This window comes from Clupea harengus, chromosome 16 (assembly GCF_900700415.2).
Source record: "Clupea harengus chromosome 16, Ch_v2.0.2, whole genome shotgun sequence".
Classification (NCBI taxonomy): domain Eukaryota; kingdom Metazoa; phylum Chordata; class Actinopteri; order Clupeiformes; family Clupeidae; genus Clupea; species Clupea harengus.
The window spans coordinates 10,896,109-10,915,435 of NC_045167.1; the positions used below are offsets into that span (position 1 = coordinate 10,896,109).

The 19,327-nt window shown below is 44.1% G+C and overlaps 2 protein-coding genes across 3 annotated transcripts in view; one reads left to right on the top strand and one right to left on the bottom strand.

The window, feature by feature from the left end:
- Positions 1 to 676: 676 nt before the first annotated feature.
- ppp1r3aa (protein phosphatase 1, regulatory subunit 3Aa) lies at positions 677 to 7,117 on the bottom strand. Of its 2 annotated transcripts, XM_042710107.1 has the most exons (5): positions 6,057 to 7,116; positions 5,767 to 5,819; positions 5,594 to 5,685; positions 4,441 to 5,163; positions 677 to 4,332 (listed from the first exon to the last, which is right to left on the bottom strand). In XM_042710107.1, exons 1-5 carry the CDS (start codon positions 6,878 to 6,880, stop codon positions 2,680 to 2,682), a joined length of 3,345 nt encoding a protein of 1,114 aa, XP_042566041.1. In that variant the 5' UTR covers positions 6,881 to 7,116; the 3' UTR covers positions 677 to 2,679. The 2 variants fall into 2 exon arrangements, with proteins under 2 accessions (XP_042566041.1, XP_031438967.1); XM_031583107.1 differs by having other exon boundaries at positions 677 to 5,163; positions 6,057 to 7,117.
- Positions 7,118 to 11,008: 3,891 nt separating this feature from the next.
- Positions 11,009 to 19,327, top strand: part of foxp2 (forkhead box P2) — a 135,305-nt gene continuing 126,986 nt past the window's right edge. The window contains exon 1 of the mRNA XM_031582682.2: positions 11,009 to 11,711. The gene's annotated coding sequence lies outside the window, so the exon portion shown is untranslated. The remainder of the gene's footprint in view (positions 11,712 to 19,327) is intronic.

Genomic DNA, 19,327 nt, shown 5'->3' on the forward strand with positions numbered 1-19,327 from the left:
TTATCTGTGTTTATTTCGCGCTCTGCGAGGGAAGTGCTCATTGGGGCAGGGGTGTTTCTAGTTATCTAACGTACTCTTTGATAAAGTGGTTAATGGCAGAAGTAATAAGATAACATGCATGTACATATGTAAGGTCTTATGCCAGTACGTGTGTAAGGAGAGAAGACCGTGCGAAACGGCTAATTGATTAATGCACGTTTAATGGTAACGACCAGCTGTTGAAATGCGTGCCGCACATCTCAGTCGGGAGAAGGTTGCTGACGCGAGCAGACCCAAGTTGATGGTTGTGTGAAACCAGGTGAATAGCTAAGTGGGCATTGTCCCGGTGTTTGTTTTTATTTGTGCATTCAGTGTTTTGTTTTTTTGTTTGTGCTGTCTGTTAAACCTGCTGGTAACTTATAAGAAAATTTAAAAAACCCATTTTGGAAGTACTGTGTTGCCTTTAATCCATCCCTTAAGTCTGACCAAACCAACCGCTCGGGCACACTCCTTTACATTGCCGCTCTGAATTCTTCCACCACCGATGAAACTGGTAATACTGCCAACCAGCCAAAAACCTGGAACTGAATGTGTAGCTGTCTAATATCGTCCACTCAAAGGTCATACTGGATACATGGCTGAGACGACATGCCATGGCCCTTAGAAAACACATCAAAGATCATTCTTTCACACTTTCTTTTCACACACGTTTTATTGATGAAGAACTAGTCAAATAATCATATTCAAACAGGTTGACATTTTTAAAACGTATAAACTTGGGCCCTTAAAATGTATGCATTCCAACTAAAAGCTCAGTCTAGACCACCTTACCCCCACTCACCTTTGAGTTGATAGACAGCAGTGTAATTCTAGTACATGACATTTTTAGGGATAATGTTTGAGATTACAGTTTTTTACAATCTTGTTCACACTTGTGTCACACTTTTTCAAAACTGTTCACACAGTGTGCTTTATCGAACACACACCTGTTAAAGTTAAGCTTTCGTGTAAAATGCACTACAACCACAAAAACTCTTCATACTTCACCAAAAACTGAATCATGCTTCCAGAACGATAGCAAATGCTCTCACACAGCAGGAATATGGTGTCATTTAAAATACAATTAACTAAAAAACACAAACAGCTTGAAATGCAAATATAATGTGTTGCTGTATCCTCTATTTCTGCTTGTAACACAAACAAAGGAATGACACCTCTTTATAGTACATATTGTAATAACAAATAAATAAATATGAAATTTTAAAAGTGTGCGGATGCTTTTCATTTCCAGTAGGGTAAGTGAAACAAGAACACATGAGAGTTCTATTGGTAGCCTTCATGCTGAACCATGGTGTCATCTGTCGTAGGAGTGACATTTTTATGAACTTCACATAATATAGCATATTTCCATCTACAGTGATGTACATTTTGTCAGGTTTAGAACATAGAGAAACTATCTATTGACGTTGTAGTTTAGGGAAAGAGCAGTCACACCACCCGTCATTGATCCCATCCCAGGGTGCCCCACACACTAGTGCTTCACCCATCTCTAGGGTTCCTCACACAGGGGTCAACCTACCTGGGGGTCCCTCATACGGTTCACATACTGGGCACGCCTCCGATGGCTTCACAGCAAGCTATCTGACACCATTTGTAGCAAAGAGAACAGTCACCCCACCTGGCCTTGAACCCAGGTCTACAGGTACCAAACCTGCACTCTGACCGCAACGCCAAAGAGCCCGGCTCAGTGGTATGGCAGTCATAGCACATACTCATCTGTAGTGACAACACTCCGTCACAGAAGAGGAGCATGGGACAGCGTGACAAAGACTGCACTGCTAAACAAGCCACGTTAAAAATAAAAGTTAATTGGAACATTATCTTTTCATACTGATTTTATGGTAGTTTAAAGTACTGCTCCAGCCAAAACCTGATTTGGCTCTCATTTTGCTATTATTTTCAGTTCATACTTGCATTTTTTATAAACAAATTCCCCTTCTATTTTAGATCACTCAGATGCCTGCGAGCGAACTTGCTAGCACTGAACCCAATTATGGAGGGTTAGCATCCACAGATTTTAAACACATTTTCAAACAATAAACATCAATCAGATAAATGCTGAAGTAAATGTGTTTCTTGGTTTGCTAGCTCATTATGTGCACCAACAGTAATCAATCAATGAAAGACTCTTATGGTCCCTGTTGTGTCAAACTCCTTCAAAACTCTCTCTATATTGATTTCAAAGTCTTTATTAATACTCATTAGAGTCAATCTTGTTATTAGAGCCAATGTCTCTGTCATACTGTTCCTAAGGTATGTCTTAAAATGTCTCAAGCTGCCGAATGACCTTTCCGCTGAAGCAGCCGAGACAGGCATCGTCATGAGAACTGTAATTATATTGTGAATGTTTGGGTACTCTTTGGATGGTGGACAGATCAGAATCAGTTCCCTGCAGCATCATTGTATTGCGCCATCTCGAGTTCCAGCACCACATCTCTAAACTGCATCATTATACTAACTCAGCGACAGATGAGTTAAGCTCCACAGCCATTTAAATGTTCAATTAAACTACATTCACTTTTTTGTGGCAAAGTGTCAAACCAACTGTAAAAAACTGTAGTAATGCATCTTGATTTATAATGGAAGATAAGAGAGAGGCTGGTGATCTCAGTTTTACAAATCAGGAGAAACTCTCGAGGCTTAATCCGTTACTTTCGCCCCTGGAAGCGGCGTTTTTTCTCCATGACAACACCACCAATACAGGGAAACCAAATAGATGGCCAGACAGACCGGCAGGTCACACACATATGCAGTTAAGAAGAACATCACAAACAGAAGGGCATACACTGCACCTCTGGACATGGCACTGAGGGAGCATACCTCATTTAACCACAGGGAAAGAGGGGCTGGTCTCGCGACATCTGAACCTCTGCCAGGTGCAGGGATCCTGGGGAACTGGGTGTGGACTTCAGCCTCCTCTCTGGGTGACTGGAGGTGTCCTACTGGTTGTGGTGGCCTCCCATGTCTCAGCGCCACCCCCTTTTCGTGAGCGTCACCTAATGGAGCAGAGATGGCACAGGTGGACCAGGTCGCTGTCCCAACCTGGCAGACAGGGGACGTCTCTTCCAAATCAAACAAAAAGGGATCTTGTCCACCCAGTGTGATCTGAATTGAGCAAAGAGTTTGTATTGGGGTAGGAGTGGGAACACATGGATCTTGTGCCACCGGTTGATCTACTAATGCGTTAATGGAAGGCAGTGACATGCCCCCGCTGGACCCCTCCACTGCACAGGCTTTTGGAGCTGCATCCCATAATTTTTTGCCCTTACCCTTAACTAAAGTAACAGTCCCTTGCTCTTCCTCGGACCCTACTGAATTGGTTAGTACAGTGCTGTTGTCACCCATCAAACATCTCTCCCCTCCCATCCGTCCAAGTCCTTCAGTGAGCATCCCTGAATGTGATTTCCTGTGGCATTCTCCCTCCAGCCCTTTGCTGGCCTTTGTGAACTGTTCGTACAGGGCTGGCTCATTGACGTATCCCTGCTCTCTCCCCAGTCCCAAACACTTTTCCATTTCATCTTTCCAGTCCTCCGCAGCATAATCTTCCCTCCTCTCTTTTGACACTTTACACTCCAGTCTGTCAGTTTCTGATACCACTGCCACATCCTGTCTTGTTGCTTTGAAATGTGACATTTCCCGCGATAAGTCCCCCTCCTTCTCCTGGATCATATCTCTCTTTGCCTCTCCTGACTCTTTGTATTCCCTTTCATTCAGGATTTTGAAAGGATGCTCTCCTTCTCCCTCTCCCTCCGCCACCATCTCCTCCTCACCCTCCCGTTGCCTCATGGGATGTACGCGCTCATGTACCGTCGCCCTGTCGGTGTCCGTAAATGTCATGGTGTCATCGCCAGAGGTGGGGCTGACGCGGTCTTGACTTTCACCTCCTTTGACCTTTGCCATGGTGTTTACTGACAGCTCGCTCCCTCCTTTGCCCTCTCTCTCCCAGGGACCAGGTGAGACTCTTTCATTTGCACCCAGAGGTTTCCAGGGGCTTGAGGTCGGTGTTGTTGCTGTTTCCACTGCACATGCCTTTTTGGCTTCTGTCACCTGTGGCGGTGTCATTTCTCCCTCTTTCTGTGCCATTTCTGTATTCATTACTATTGTCTCTGCTGCAGTCTTTTCTATTGTTTCTATGCTTGCCATGGTCTCTGCCACTATCTCTCCTGATGACTGTGCAGATTCCTGTGGTATCTTTTTGGAAGCATGCGTCACTACCGGTTCTGTCCTCTCTGCTGCTCCCTCTGTGGTTGTCTGTGTTGCTGAGTGTGCTACAAATGTCTCCTGTGCTGTTACCTCTTCTTGGGCACTTTGGTCAGTGCCAGACGTTTGACTGCTGGCCTTGTGGTCATCCAATCCAACAGCTTCTGGCGCATTAACTAGCTGCGACGTGGCTGAAGTTACACCTTCGACCTCTGCCCTTCTGCTGATACTGTTGAGGGCAGGCTTCCCTTCTCCCACATCACGTGCCGGATCATCTATCACATGACAAACGGATTTTTGAATTTCTTCCAAGCTGCTGCTGGATGCCGCAGTCATATGCAGGCTGGCTTGCGGCCAGAGCACGTCCTGAATGCCTGTCTCTGTCTGTGCCACCTGGATTAGCTCCTTCAGACCTGCGGGCTGCATGGCTTCATCCGATTGGTTGAGGAAGGACTGAAAGTGAGATGCGATTGGAGGAGGGCAGCTTAGTTCCTCAACAGCATTTATGGTGCTGTTTGTCCCACTGCCATGTGCACCCTGGGTGTAACCTGCAGAACCATCTAGCTCATTCTGTGTATGTTCTGTCTGGTGCTCTAGGACAGCTCCACTGCAGGGAGCATGGTTGTCTGGGCTGTTTGTAATGTCTTTCTGTCCACTGTTTCTGTCCCAGCTGAGGGACAGCAGTGGTATTTGGTGATACATTAGTATATGAGCCTTGTCTGTTCGAGTGTCAGCATGTTCATTCTTCAAAAGTTCAGTGGTGGTGGTTGCATCGCTCCATGTGTCCACATTGCACTCTGGGATTAGCGAGCAATTTTTTTCACCACTTGAAAAGTGTCCCAGCAGGGCTTCCGTTTCCTTCTGTGTAAAATGGTCTTTCACGTTGGCAACTCGAGCTCTTCTCCTACTCCTACGACTATCCACCTGTAAAGTAAACCACACCAAGACCCTCAGTGCTACATAGTGTGTGTTCAAGCTCAGTTAGGTTATTAAGAACCACACAGGAAAATGTATTTCTGCTCATGCTTCCCATGTACTTTATCTAGTATACATTCTTCCCATCAACATGCTCCTAACAACCCCACTCTTATTAATGTCACACGTGACATATTTCACATAATCGTGGGCATCAGGTTTCTGTTCCTTCACGCTGTTTGAGCACAGTACCTTTCCCTGACCTCTGTGCTCTCACATGCCTGTGACAGAGTAAGGGTCTCAACTTCACACATGCAGGACTCACTGTTAAGCTAATGTTAAGGATGCAGGCACTGATTTTGGCTAAAAGTGTATTGTATAATATGATTAGTGTATTGGTATTGTTTATGTGGTTGTGTTCTATGTTTATTGACCTCACCAATGTTTTCTGAAGGCAATCTTCACTAGCATATTTTTCTGTGTTGTCCACAGCTTTCCTGGCAGCCTTTGCTACTTTGTGAGAGACTGAATCTGAAAAAAAAAAAGATCTCACAGGCTCAGCATCAACACAACCCGGCTCAATTTTCGTGACTGTGTGGAGTAATTACGCACCTTGGATTTCTCCTGTTCCCGCCACTGGGTTAGATTCAGGCCACATCTTCTTACTGTCAACAAAGAAGAAACAAGTTCTTGTCTAGTGTTTCATAGCGCCCCACGCCATAATCAAAACAAGAACAACTGTGCATGGTTAACATGAGAAACAGACGGTAGCAGAAAGTTTCAAATGCAATGGAGCGACATTACAGAAAACTAAGTAGACAAGCATTTCATAGTAGTCTAATCAAGAATTGTTTCAACTTTAATGGTCTTTACTGTGCTGTAGTTAACATGCCTCTTCTTACCTGGCAGTTTTGAGGCAGCTTCGTTGGCCCTTTGGCTTCGTCATCTCCTCTTTGTCTTTGACTCTCCCTCTCCCCTTTGCCTCCTTGTCCCTGTGCATCTGCTTCAGACAGAACAACACGTAGTTCATGCCGTCGTTGCTCTCCCAGAACTCCCCGGTGGGTGTTTCGTACCTCAGACAAAACTCGATGCGCACACCCTCTGGCTTGAAGGGCGGCACCAGCGTTAGCCTGAAGCTGAAGCCGTCTGTGTCTCGATCACTGGAACCGGGAATATACTCTGCCAGAATGTCGAAGTGGCTCGCCCAGCAGTTGTAGGTCGTGCGTACATACACGGCCTTGTCGTAGCAGAGGTTGGCTACGCGTATGGTACCCCTCAGGGTGGTTGTACCCGGTAGGAGTTCGATGGCTTCCAACACCACTTTCTTTTCCTCCAGCTTCTTCAGAAGGACCTCAGGTGATGGTGAGGTGAATAGGCAGGATAGGTAGTACTTGTCCGTTTCCAGTCCGCAGAGCAATTCCTTCACCTCAACTTCCGGGTCCTGGCAGCTGAACTCCTTGACGGACACCAGGTTCAGACCAAGAGCGTCGGCGAATGACACCCTTCTGCGCACAATTGGCGGCGGGCTCTCAGGTTCCGACTCGTCAGAAACATCAGAAGTCGGCGGGGACTTGGACCGCCATTTCCCTTCACTGTCCACCTCCTCGCTGTCTTCCTCTTCCCTCCTGATTTCGTCCTCCTTGGCCGGACATTGAAACCAGGGGCTACTGTCCAGGGGCATGGTGAAGCAGGAGGCCTCTCTGAGTTGTGGCACCTCTGCAGACATGCCTGGGCAGAATGGGAACGCCGGCAGACTCGGGACTGAGCAGGCAGGCAGGCAGGAAGCTCTTCCACCTCACCCCTTTCCCCACTGACATTCCAGACAACGTGACTTGACAGACTAAGAGTCTCCAGTTACAGCAGAACATTTTGCTTCAAGCCAGCGTTATAAATAACCCGCAGCCCGGCATGACACTGGCGGATCACTGGCAGATGCACACGGAAGAATCGTCATGTCTGACCGCCGCCACAGTTTCCCCCAACTTATGTTGAATGCAGAGTCACTACAACATGTTCTGTTGCCCCACATCATACAAGTGTCCACATCAAACACATGCTTAGTGCTGAGATAGGAAAAACTTTACATGACTTATCAGAGGTCTTAAGTTTCAGATTTTGTCTGATGTTGTGCCAGAATATAGTCATGAGGTTAAAACACTACGTTATGTCAACTGACTTTGACAGGAGTGTAGAGACACAGGTGACACAAGTCAGATCATCCAATAGAAAATTGTTAGGTTGTCTGTTCTGACAGTTGTGTAAGATTGCAGTGATGGCAGCACCATAAGATGGCAAATTATTTCAAACCTATGAACCTGAAAATGTGACTTGTGAATCTAACATCCAATCAGATTATTATTGCTACACTTTTAAGGTCACAATTTTGAACCTTGTGGATTCAATGGCTACACTCAAAGTTTGATTTCTCTTTAAAAAGTGAGAGAAAATCCTTACTTTTTCTTCAAGGTGTCTCCATGACCATTCCATTATTCATTACAACCCATGATACAATCATGAATAATTTCCTGATGAATGTTCATATTTTTCAGTCTCGCCACAAAATCTGAGATATCCTGTGATTTAGGTGATGTAGGTAGGGTAGAGAGGCAACATAGCTCAAACTTTAAGCTTCAATTAAACTTGAAAAACATAGTATGAATTCCACACATGAGATGTTCAAGGCTCACATGGATTTGCAAATCAAATGTCAGTATGCTAACATTTGCTTATTAAAAGGAAAGCTCTCTATCACTTTCGACAACTTTTAAACATTTAACAGTAGAAAATATGTATTAAAAGTTGACATTTCACTCAAAAAGACAAGTGAAGTGCCCAAGGACAACTTTGAAAATAAATTCAAAATGGCATACTGACAGATATAAAACCAATACATTTCTACATTACAGTCATAGACCTATACAGAGAGTTAATCCAAGCCTTTCCATTTGACAAACTCCAAGAATTCCCCACACTGAGGAAGATGAAGAGGACTGGGGAAGATGTTGAAAGTGGGAAATTGTTTTTAATTTAAGTCTCTCTCTCTCTCTCTCTCTCTCTGTGTGTGTGTGTGTGTGTGTGTGTGTGTGTGTGTGTGTGTGTGTGTGTGTGTGTGTGTGTGTGTGTGTGATTGCTGATCCCTGATGGTAATGTGAGATTCCCATTGCCCTGAGTGGCATCTAGTCTTAAAAGAGAGCAATGGTTGAGCCAGAGTTTGGAGGAAAGTACATAAATAAAATGGCAGACGCTGTCAAGACATGAGTGAGAAGCAAAGAGTGTCTGTGGCGTCATTACTGTCATTTGTGCTGTAGGCTGAAGGGATTGAAAACTGTGGTCAGATTCATTTCTAGAAACATTAGCTAGCTAAAAGCAAAGTTAGCTTGGCAAGAACTGGGTTGCCATGGTTCACTTTCCAAAAGATAAATTAGATACTGTTACACAGATCACAGAAAATATGACCCTGGGGTGCAGTGCCACGTTTAATCTCCACCATATTGTCTATGCAATAAATTGTAATAGGGAACTGTTAACAATGCCATTGTGCTAACATTACTTAGCTATTAGCTGCACAGCACCTTGCTCATGAACAGCAGGGCACTATCCTATTATCTGGCTGTAGGGAAACAGGTGAAAGGTGAACACTGAACAAGGTGAAAACTGAACAAGGTGTGCCATTCGCACAAGCATTAGCGCCTTCCTCACAAAGCAATATAATCACAGGCATTGGCCAGTTCTACTTGCACAGCTCATTGCAATGGCAGTCCCACAAGTGTAGGCTATACACAGTCTAGAAAGTATGCATGAACAGGTGTTTATCAGAGAGTACATCACACAGCAAACTTTAGTTAGTCAGTTAGAATTTCGCAGGTTTCACTGCAATTTCAATCCCTGTATTGGAGCAGGACATTGTCACAGAATATTTTTTTTTAAATAATTTGAGGGCAACACAGTCACATCTCTTGGCCAAGTTACACAGGTTACGCAGATTTAATTTTAACTTCAGCAACTGTTGCTAATCCCTCATTTTTAGATTCAAGGCAAGGTTTGGGGATGTGAAAGTGCAAGTCTAATTTGGTGAAGCAGATATTTCTTTCACCAGATATCTATCCAGATATTTCTTCTTTTTTCGTTTTCCACTGTACAGGCTACTTACTTAATCCAGTCATTTACCTATTCGAATATATTCTCAGTGATATACACTTGACAAATATGAAGAAAAAAAATGACAGTAAACGTAATTAAGCTACCCTCCTGCTGACCCTGTATAGCATGATTGTTCCGTCGCCATTTTGAACTATGCCATACACAAATTGCAAACTTCTGTTATTGCAATGTCTAAAATATCCACTGGGTGGCACTGTACCCCCAGATATGTGTGCAGCATTACAAAACGAGGTTGGTCGATTGGTTCATCATGGAAACGTACATAAAAGGACCGCTAGGGGGAGGCAAAACTCCACAATCACAATTCCCAACTGTATACTCACATCAGTTTATTCACAATTTCTAAGACATCTCTCCGTGACTACAGGGTGTACTGGAATGGCAAATTTCTCGACATTCCAAAACAACAACGCACTACGTTACGTTGCGGATGAATGGTGACATTTTTTATGAAAGAAAGTATGGAAAGTTGTAAGACTGCGATAATATAGTGTGCGATTATTAACCTTTTAAAGGAAGAGATAAACGACTTAATATTTATAGGATGTATTTCTTTCAAATACACACTTATTCGTGAACATATAGGCATAATACCAGCCTAATAATACATCTCAAACGTTCTGAGAAGTGAGACAGATTACTTTTTTAAACCGACAGGTAATAGGACAGTCGGCAACAATCTAACACAGACATACAACTTTTAAAATACTGTTCTTCAGGAAAACAAATTAAATATACATTTTACAGTGTTCTGTAATATCGCACGTCGATTTGTGCTTCTTAGGAGACGGCTTAAGTTATTGCATAGACTCGTGTATTTCCAAGATATTTAAAAAAGATTAAATTGTTCGCTTTAATATTTTATTATATGATTAACATGTTAATTGAGCATACTACAATTAAAACGCTATTGAAAAATATTTCCAGAATCAGACAGTAGGAACCGCATAGTTATTCACATACCGGCACATAATATTTCTCAATGGAAATGGCAAAAGACACATAGGCTCTCGTCTTCAGAGAAAATCTTGGATATTTTAAGAACGATCTCACATAAAATACATCATTAGCGACGACTAAATGTGTAAACCAAGATAGAAAAATAGACATGATCAGAAATATCTTGCTTTAAAAATGTATAATCTATCTTTTTGCGATTATTTAAGCGTTCAGGTAATTATAAATTGCAATAGAGAAATTATGTAACAAAAACAAATGTGAGAAACAAATAAACATTTACTAAACAATACATATAAACTGTTATGGACTCTGCACATAATTCGTGTTAGATTCTGAATTGGCCCAAATTTTTTCCATAAGTTCGAGTACAACCATTTCAGAGCTTCAGTATCTAGCTTACGTTGTACTGTTTACAGTTTATTAAGTGTAGAATTCAATAAAGGCACGAATGTGTTGTCTATAGATAGTCTACATCAACCAGCGTGGGTAGCCAATGCCTTTCCCAAAGACGTTTCAATATAATAGCCTACGTGATACAGGCTATATATTTGTGGCTGTGCAAATATAAAATTAAACGTTTACTAAAGCTGTTTACTGTTTAGTTTCTGACCATGGCCTCAAATCTGTAAGAGACTGCAAAGCCAGAATTGTCATAACAAATTAAACAGATACATATTAACATGAATCTTATTTAAGCAATTAAATTACAAAATGAATTCTACTATACCCCCTCCATTTATCATTCACACGAGTTTGCATCTTAACAAACAAATCTGACTATTTGTTTATAAAAAAATGATGTGTGGATCAGACACCTGCTTTTGAAACAGCTTCTACTTCTCATTTACTATCTGGTAAAGGCATCATACGTCAAAAAGATGTAGGCTTGGTTAGACAAAGTGGTGTGTGGTGTTTTATTTGTGATTGTCAAAAGGGGTGCACTCATTAAACTTCTGATGAGTTTTTTATTTACATAGCAGGTGGACATGACGTCACATGGGGTCGCAGTGCTCCAAAAAACAACAATATCCAACTCCGCGTAAGTGCTTCCCCGGGGTCTGCATTATAATAAGCTAGTCCCAAATACTTCGCGGAATACATCTTGATGTATTGAATCGTAATGCAAAAACAAGCTACTTCTTGGCATTGCGCGTCATGCGAGAGCATTCTAGCAGGACGGAGTGTACTGCTGTTTCTGTTGCGTGAGTAATAACAGCAGCACACTGACTGAAGACAGCAGCACGGCTACGCGGGCATCTCCGAGCGGAGGAATATCGCAGCTTTTATTTACTCAGCGCCTTGTTGTTCATTTTTCTACTTTATGATTAACTCGTACCTCCACGTGTGAAGCCTTCACAACTGCGCAACTCAGCATAGACTTGTTTTCTTCTTGCCCGCGTTGTTGACGGAGGCAGTAAGCTACTAGTCTGTTTTTGGTAAGTTTTTTTCTTCACTTCACAATTTATCTCTCTCCACCCGTTGAGTTTCACTTCACTACTCGTTATCGATAGATGGGCTGCCGTCTCAAGGACCTCTGATATGGAAAAAGGTGGTCGAAAGGTAGCGTTCTGACTGCTTTGCGGTTAGCCTACTAAACGTTTCTTTCTGGCGTTGTTGTCGACACAATAGTCGCTGTGCGATAGTTTGTTGCTAGTAAGGACCCTCTAGCTCCCTTAGCCCCGGCGTGGGTCAGTGAAGAGTCAACGGGGAGGAAAGGCATAGCCACTTTTAAGATGACCCAAGACTCTTTGATGCTACCGGACATACTTTTGTCTCTTGCGCTACGGGACGCAAAGTTCAATATAACTACTTATGTACAAACAATATGTTTGTCAACACGTATAATTGACTACTAGTAACAGCGCTATTTTGACTTAAAAATTACACGCACACTTATTTACTTTAAATTCAAGCGAAATACCTCAGCTCAACATGTGTCTTTCTTTGCCTTTGATTTCGAGATAGACTACGTTTGAAGACTGACTATTAAAAAGCCTACTTTTGTTTTCTTTCTTTATTTCTTTTGACGAACGCAGGAGTTAACGCGGGAATATATATAAAGTTTTGAGAAAATTAAGTAAACTTAAGTGTGTCCTATCTTGTAAATGTCACATTTGACTGACGTCTTCTATAAGCTTCTTTTGACCACAGTTTAGGGCATATCGCATATTTGTGTTAATTTTCAAATGTTTAAAATGGACTGTGCTACCTGCTTTGCCCGAAGTGTTTGATATTTTTGCTATGCATGTTCATTTGAACTCAATTTGCATATGACTCATGCATTACCTTTCTGATAATTCCTGAGCATTTGTGTATGGGTGTATTGACCACATTTCCACTGAATTAAATATAGGTATTTTTCATAATACTATTATTATTTTGTCTTAGAGGTTAGATACAATGTTTAAACATATGTTTTTTTTGTATCACATAGTACTATTAATTATTGCATTATTATTATTACCACCATTAATAACTATGGATGCACTGCAATATTTGTATTAGTGTTATTGCCCTAATTGTTTAACAATGGCTTCCATCTTACCGTGTTCTTGCTGCCTTTCCTCCATACTGTATGTCCTCCGTGAGGCTGTGTTAATTGTACATTAGATGTGAGAGGCAGATAGTGTTCAGAGGTGAGGTGTATATTGAAGGCTAGCTCTCTGTCTGGGCTCGGAGTATTACAGCCCTTTAGCCTCATCTGTTCGGACTGAGGAACGTTGAGAAGAAATCAATCAGTGGAGTTTTTTTTTTAAGCGTTAACAAGGCGCCCTGGTCTACTACCCCCCCACCCCCCCCACCCCTGCACACACACACCTTACCTACCTCTGCCCTAACCAGCATTTCCAACCCCCTTTCCCCCTCGCACCCCCTGCCTATCATGACCTGAGCCTGGTTTACGACCCTGCGTTAAAACAGGCACACCTCTGTGTACTGTTGGCAGCTGCACAGGTGAAATGCAGGTGTGTCTCCCCCCCCACCTCCACCCGGCCCCCCCCGCTGCCACCACAACCCCCTCCACCACCTCATTTCATCACTCAACACGGCGGCTCACTTCAAAGCAGGGGCTAATAACGCCCGGCTGTAAAAAAAAATATCTTTCAGGGGCGCTCGGTGGCAGCCTGGGTCTCATACACTCTCAAACACTGCTGCTGTGCCCAGGCCGAGCCTTTTTTAGACACACACGCATGCACACACACATACACACACGAACACACAAACATATACACCCATGCATACACATACTCTGCTCACAGACACACACACACCGCATTGCCCCATCACCAGGTGATTTTAATTAGCCTTTTTCTGACCGTTCGACATTCAGTTTTGAGTGAGGGGGTGGGGGGGGTCCCTGTCCTAACATGCCTGTTTCTCGCAGACAAATGACAGCTGACCTCTACGACACCGCGCCACCCCCGCAGCCCCCCCAAGCTCCGCACAGGCTCAGCTATACATCAGACATGCATTCATTTTAGTCAGGCTGCATTTTTCATTGGTTTGAGGGGTCTGTATGTGTGTGTGTGTGTGTGTGTGAGAGGGGGGTAGGTACGTGTGTTTCATTATGTTAATAGCAAAATGAACACTCTCCAGAGGATTGATGTGTGTGCATTGTCACAAGTTGCCATCATTTATCCCAATCAGGCTTAAGTTGTAGTGAAATTGCGCTGCTGCCTCTGCCTCTGCTGCCTTTGCTGCCTCTGCTCCTGCCTCAGGCGAACAGGCCGTCGGGAGCACCCAGGTCCTGAGGCCTGAGGGTCATTTTGGCCTGCCGTGAACACTCAACTTGACCAGCAATAATATAGCAAGCGGGAAGGAGTTGACGCACCTCTCAGAATCCCCAATCAGGCACGACTCTCACTCTCGTCACGTTGTCTCCTGGCGCAAGGGTACCTGCTTCTCTAACGATAACAGTTTATACGAGTCACCTCGGCGAAATGGACGGTCAGGTCAGAAGACAAGGAAAGGTGGAGCAGAGAGGGAGAGAATAAAAAAGAGAAAGGCCCTTGACCAAGACTGTGGTAAATGCTGCAAAATTAGCAACATGTTCGCCAGTAAGAGACCAGGTCAGTCAAAAAACACTAGCTAAATCTCACAGACGCACACACGACATGCCCTAAGAGTAGCTAATAACAGTGTGACACAACGGCCCGTAGGCCACACAGTTTGTGCGTCTTAAGTCTTCATGGAGGAATTACGGTATATCAACGATAGCAACATAATGATCATATGACATTGAAGGCAATATATTTCAACTAGTAAAATATAGTACCCTAAACCTACACTATGGAATTCCCAGCACTCGATCGTGCCACACAAGATAGGAAAAGTGCAGACACAATGGAACAGGCTACAGTAACGTAACCATAATAAAGCGTGAACGTAACACAGTAGCCTGTGTGACACAGGTACTGAGAAAGATCATTAGCGCCACCTGTGGGTACTCTTTAACTTTACAATGGAACTACAATAATATGACGCTAATACACAAGTGGTAGCGAGTATGACCGTAATTTCATCTATTTTCTGATATTTTATATTTTGGCTAATATTGCATTTTATTATCTTATTGGTACTGTGTGCTTTTAAATTGTTCTCTTTTTTTATTGCTGTTGTTTTTGTATGGACCCTAGGAAGACTAGCGACCAGTTAGTGGAAGCTAAGGGAATCCAAATAATGAATGAATGATGGAAGTTTTCAGAATGCATGTTGCACAATGTTAGAAAATTGCAAACCAACATGATCGTTTACATGTAAAATATTGATCTTTCTCAGAGATAGACTATTTTTCTAGCGCCCAAATTTGACCAGAAATTCTTTTTGGTCAGTCCCAAAATGTTTGTGTTTTATAATCTGGATAACTTTCCTCACAGATGAACACGTGGCCAAATTTATAACTAGTCTGGAGTCTAATTCCCGGCCTGCGTTTCTGTTTCAGTTCACCCGTGTCCTTCCTCCTGTGCCACTGCTTGTGCAGGGGGCAGGTTAACCGCGCTTCCATATTGATGGTTGAGCCTCTCATAGCGACGCTCTGCTACATTACCTCTGCTTTTAAATATGCACACATGCAAATAGCTGCCATGCGTCATTGTAAAGAGGCGATCCTCTCGACAGGAGCAGGGGCACAAGGAGAAAATCTCTGACTTGTTTCTACGTTCGTTCGTTCGTCTGCTCTCTCTGCTCACTGGTTCTCGGGGGCGAGATGCCCTGGGTTTCGTCAGGCTTTATAAATAGCTTGTGTTTCTTTTTACCTTTTTTTTCCTCTTTGTTTCTGAAAAGTTCAAGTAAACTCCAGTTTTAGCCTCTGCCATTCTGATTGCCCTCGCCACCTGAGAGTCGATTTAAAATAAAACTGCTCACTCGCTCAACCCCTCGGAGGCGATTGGCTGTTTTGGAAAGAAGAGTCAAAAAAGATGAAAGGGGGGTGAAAGAACAAAAAAAAAACAAAGGGCCAGAGAGAGCTGGTCAGAGAAACATGTTGAGCGCCAGCCTCGTCGTAGCAACGCAACACAGCCGGGGGAAAAAGGTGCCGTTGAGCCTTAATGGCAATTACAGCGGAGAAAAAAAAAAAAAAGAAAGCTTTCTGTTTTTATCCATGTTAACTTCCTCCCAGGGTTGCCATGACAACCTCCATGCAAGTTAAGGCAACCAGAGGTGATCAAGTCTCCTTTATTTTTTTTTTCCTTTCTCTCTTCCTTCATTTTTTTTCTCTCTTTCTTTTCCTTTTCTTTTTCACTCCTTCCCACTTCTCCCCCCCCCCCCACTCCTCCCCTCCCCTCCTCAAGAATGGAATTTGTGTTGACAGTTTTGGCCTTTCATGGCACTTTCAGGCCGCGTGAGAGTATTTGTTTACGGGGATCATATGCTGCTAGCTGTCAGCCCAGGAGAGATTGACTCGCTCAGATAAAAGACTGCATTACGTGCTTAAGAGGCCCCGGCTCTCCCGTAATTATCCCTGTCGCAGTAATGCTGTTTGGTGTTCCTCAGTCACTGAGCACTACTAAAGCTCCAAGACTTTTTTTCCATCTCTCTCTTTCTCTCTCTCTCTCTTTCTCTTTCTCTCTCTCTCTCTGTCTTTTGTTTCTTTTTTTTCATAGTTATGCTCTGGGTCACTTTTTAATCCTGGCTCGCTCTAGATTTGACTGAGGAGCAACACTGGCTTTTGCCTGGGAAAAGGGTTCTTTTTTTTTTTTTTTTCTTTCTTTCTTTTTCCTGCAGGGGTGCGGTCAGTGGAATCTGTATTAGATGTGAATTCTCAATGCGGGCACAGCGGAGGATGACCGGTGCCTGACCGTTTTACTTTTACTGAAAGGCAACGACGGGGGCCAAAGGGGGTTAGCCATTTATTTTCGGGGGGCCCCCTCGTTACTCTGTTACTTCATCAGCGAGGTTTAGGGAAAGAGCTCAGACACACTCAGGCCCTCTCAGCAGGCGTAAACACACACATGACACGGCGGTTCACATCCATTTGGGCTGGTATTCTTTGTGTTGTTTTAGGATACATTCCTCTCAATCTCTCAATAACAGACGCCCTTAACAGTCCTCCAGTCAGCTCCAGGGGTTCTGTCCATAACCTAACCCCTCCATATTAAGCGAACTGACTCCCCACCCCTCTGTGATGGTGTGGGGTCTGTGATGGTGTGGGGTACACCCTCAGCCCCTCTGTCTATTATCTTATCTACCACAACATTATTCATCTTTAAGATAAGTGACTCTCTGGCACTGAGGGTAATGTGGAGTCATTCGTCAAAACAGAAGCATCAGTGCTGATCCCCCCCCTTGCTTCTTTGTTGTGCCTGAACGCTTCCATTGCGCCATGGCGACAGCGATGCGTCCACCTTCTTGAAGTCAGGGCCTTGTGGCTGAAAGGAAATGTGGAACAGGGAAAGAATGGAGGACCAGGGTAGAAGGATGGCGGAGGAGGAATAGAACACATCGCTCTCAGGGTGCTAACCCACCCCCCCACTCCCCCCGCCCCCAAATCGAAGATGAAGCAGGGTCACTGGTGGCAACCGGCAAGGTCGCCCGACAGTCAGCACAGATCAGCCTGGGGGGTCAGTGGGCGCTGTAAACAGTGACCCGCATGACAAAAAGAGAGGGAGAGGGAGAGAGAGAGAGAGAGTCAGAGAGTCAGAGAGAAAGAGAGGGGCAAGGGGTTGGTGGGTGGAGGGGTGGGCGAGTTGTGGGCAGTTAGTCATGACCTTTTGCATAAGTCTTGACTTGACACCGTGATTGTTCTATGTATATGTTATGTTACACTGATTTGCCCCACTTAAGTCTGACACTCTTCTTTGACAAAAAAAAATGGAACTGATGTTTTTTTTTTTTTTTAATTGCCAGTGAATGAGTCAGTATTTGAGCTAAATGTGAGATTATCCACTGAGTCTCTTGCTATGACAAACGGTAGCCTGATTGGAGTGTGTTATGGTTTATAAAAATGTATTTTTATGGAACCATACTGTCAGGCCTAAATTAAATAAAGAATAGGTGATTTGACACGTGTCAGTCTTGTGTGACCATGTACCATGTACCAGGCTTCCCATATTGACCTTGGTTTATTCTTTCTCTCTGAGGACAGGGTTGTTTTGCGGAGAGGGTGAGAGTACACACACACACACACACACACACACACACACATGCGCACACACTCAGGGAGGGGAAAAATCTGTTTATTTTCAACATGTTGTGTAAAACAGGAGGCAAAACACACATACAGGGTTTGTGAGGCTAACGTCTCCTGACAAGCACATTAGGCTGCAGAAAGAGCAGCAGGCTTGGGGCTGCAGGCATATGGAGCTGCCTTCTGCCCCCCCAACCCCTTACAAACACACACACACACACACACACACACACACACACACACACACTCCGGCAGGGTCACGGCCATCTCAGGTTTGCCCCCCCCCCCCACTCCCGACACTGCCCCCTTTCCACCCCCCACCCCAGCTCGCCTGCCGCTAAATACAAACAGGGCAAAGCAACAACAAGGGGAAAGGCAATGATGTCTTTCGAAAGGAGGGCAAAAGAGCAATCTGCTGCTGACTTTTGAGTGTGCACTCTGCGGTGGCATGGAACAGGCTCGTAGAAGCACGGCTCTGACTGTGTAGTGGCGTACAGCACAAGCCTCCTGTGAATGTTTCATTCGGATTTGAACTGGTTCTGACTTTTATTCCAAAAGAATATTCTGGAAATGCTTATTACAGTGTGTAATACAATCACAGCCATTTCTGTATTGAGGGCCAGTAGGATGCTTGCTGTGATCAGTTAGTGGATGTGATTTGCCTAATTGCATGTAATGTCGCAATAATTAAAATGGTTATAGCAAGCATATAGTGCACTTAATCATAATAATAAAATAGGAAATTTGAATTACAAACCCACAGACAGACAGACGTGGGCGCACACTCACACGCACACGCACACGCACACGCACACACACTGGGAAACCTCTCAAACAAGGGAATTCTTTCTTTTCTTCCTGTTGGTCTTTCCCCTGTATTGGGATCAGTTGAGGAATGCAGTGAGCAGGCAGTGGAGTTCCCAAACTCCTATGTCTGTCTGTGTGTCTGCGTGTGTGTCTGCGTGTGTGTCTGCGTGTGTGTCTAGCTGTCTGTCTCTGTCTCATTGTTTCCTGTAGGCCAGGGCCATGCTTGGCCTGGAGACTGGTGAATGTTGAGTGCTCTCTACCTTTTCTCTCTCCTTCTGTCTCTCTCGCTCTCTGTCCCCCTTCACTCTCTCCCCCCTTCTCTCTCTCTCTCTCTCTCTCTCTCTCTGTCTCTCTCTCACTCTCTCTGTCTCTCTGTGTCTTCTCTTTTTGTGTTTCTCTTGCTCGTTCTCTCTTCTCATCTCTCCCTAACCACTTTCCCCTCTTTTGCTCTTCCTCTCTGTTTCTCTTTTTAACTTTCCCCCTCCTCACACGCTCTCTACCTTTTCCTCTCCCTCTCCCCTTTTCCTCTATCTCTCCATCTCTCTCTCTCTCTCTCTCTCTCTCCCCGTCTCTCGCTCCTTGCTCCCAGAGCCGTTTACAGCATATGGGCCCAGGAACACAATG

Excerpts from the sequence above, each read along its gene's own strand:
- ppp1r3aa (XM_031583107.1), bottom strand. The coding sequence starts at position 6,880 with ATGTCTGCAGAGGTGCCACAACTCAGAGAGGCCTCCTGCTTCACCATG. Across the intron at positions 5,686-5,766 it reads GGGAACAGGAGAAATCCAAG|ATTCAGTCTCTCACAAAGTA; the intron begins GTGCGTAATTAC and ends TTTTTTTTTCAG. Across the intron at positions 5,164-5,593 it reads ATTGCCTTCAGAAAACATTG|GTGGATAGTCGTAGGAGTAG; the intron begins GTGAGGTCAATA and ends TTTACTTTACAG.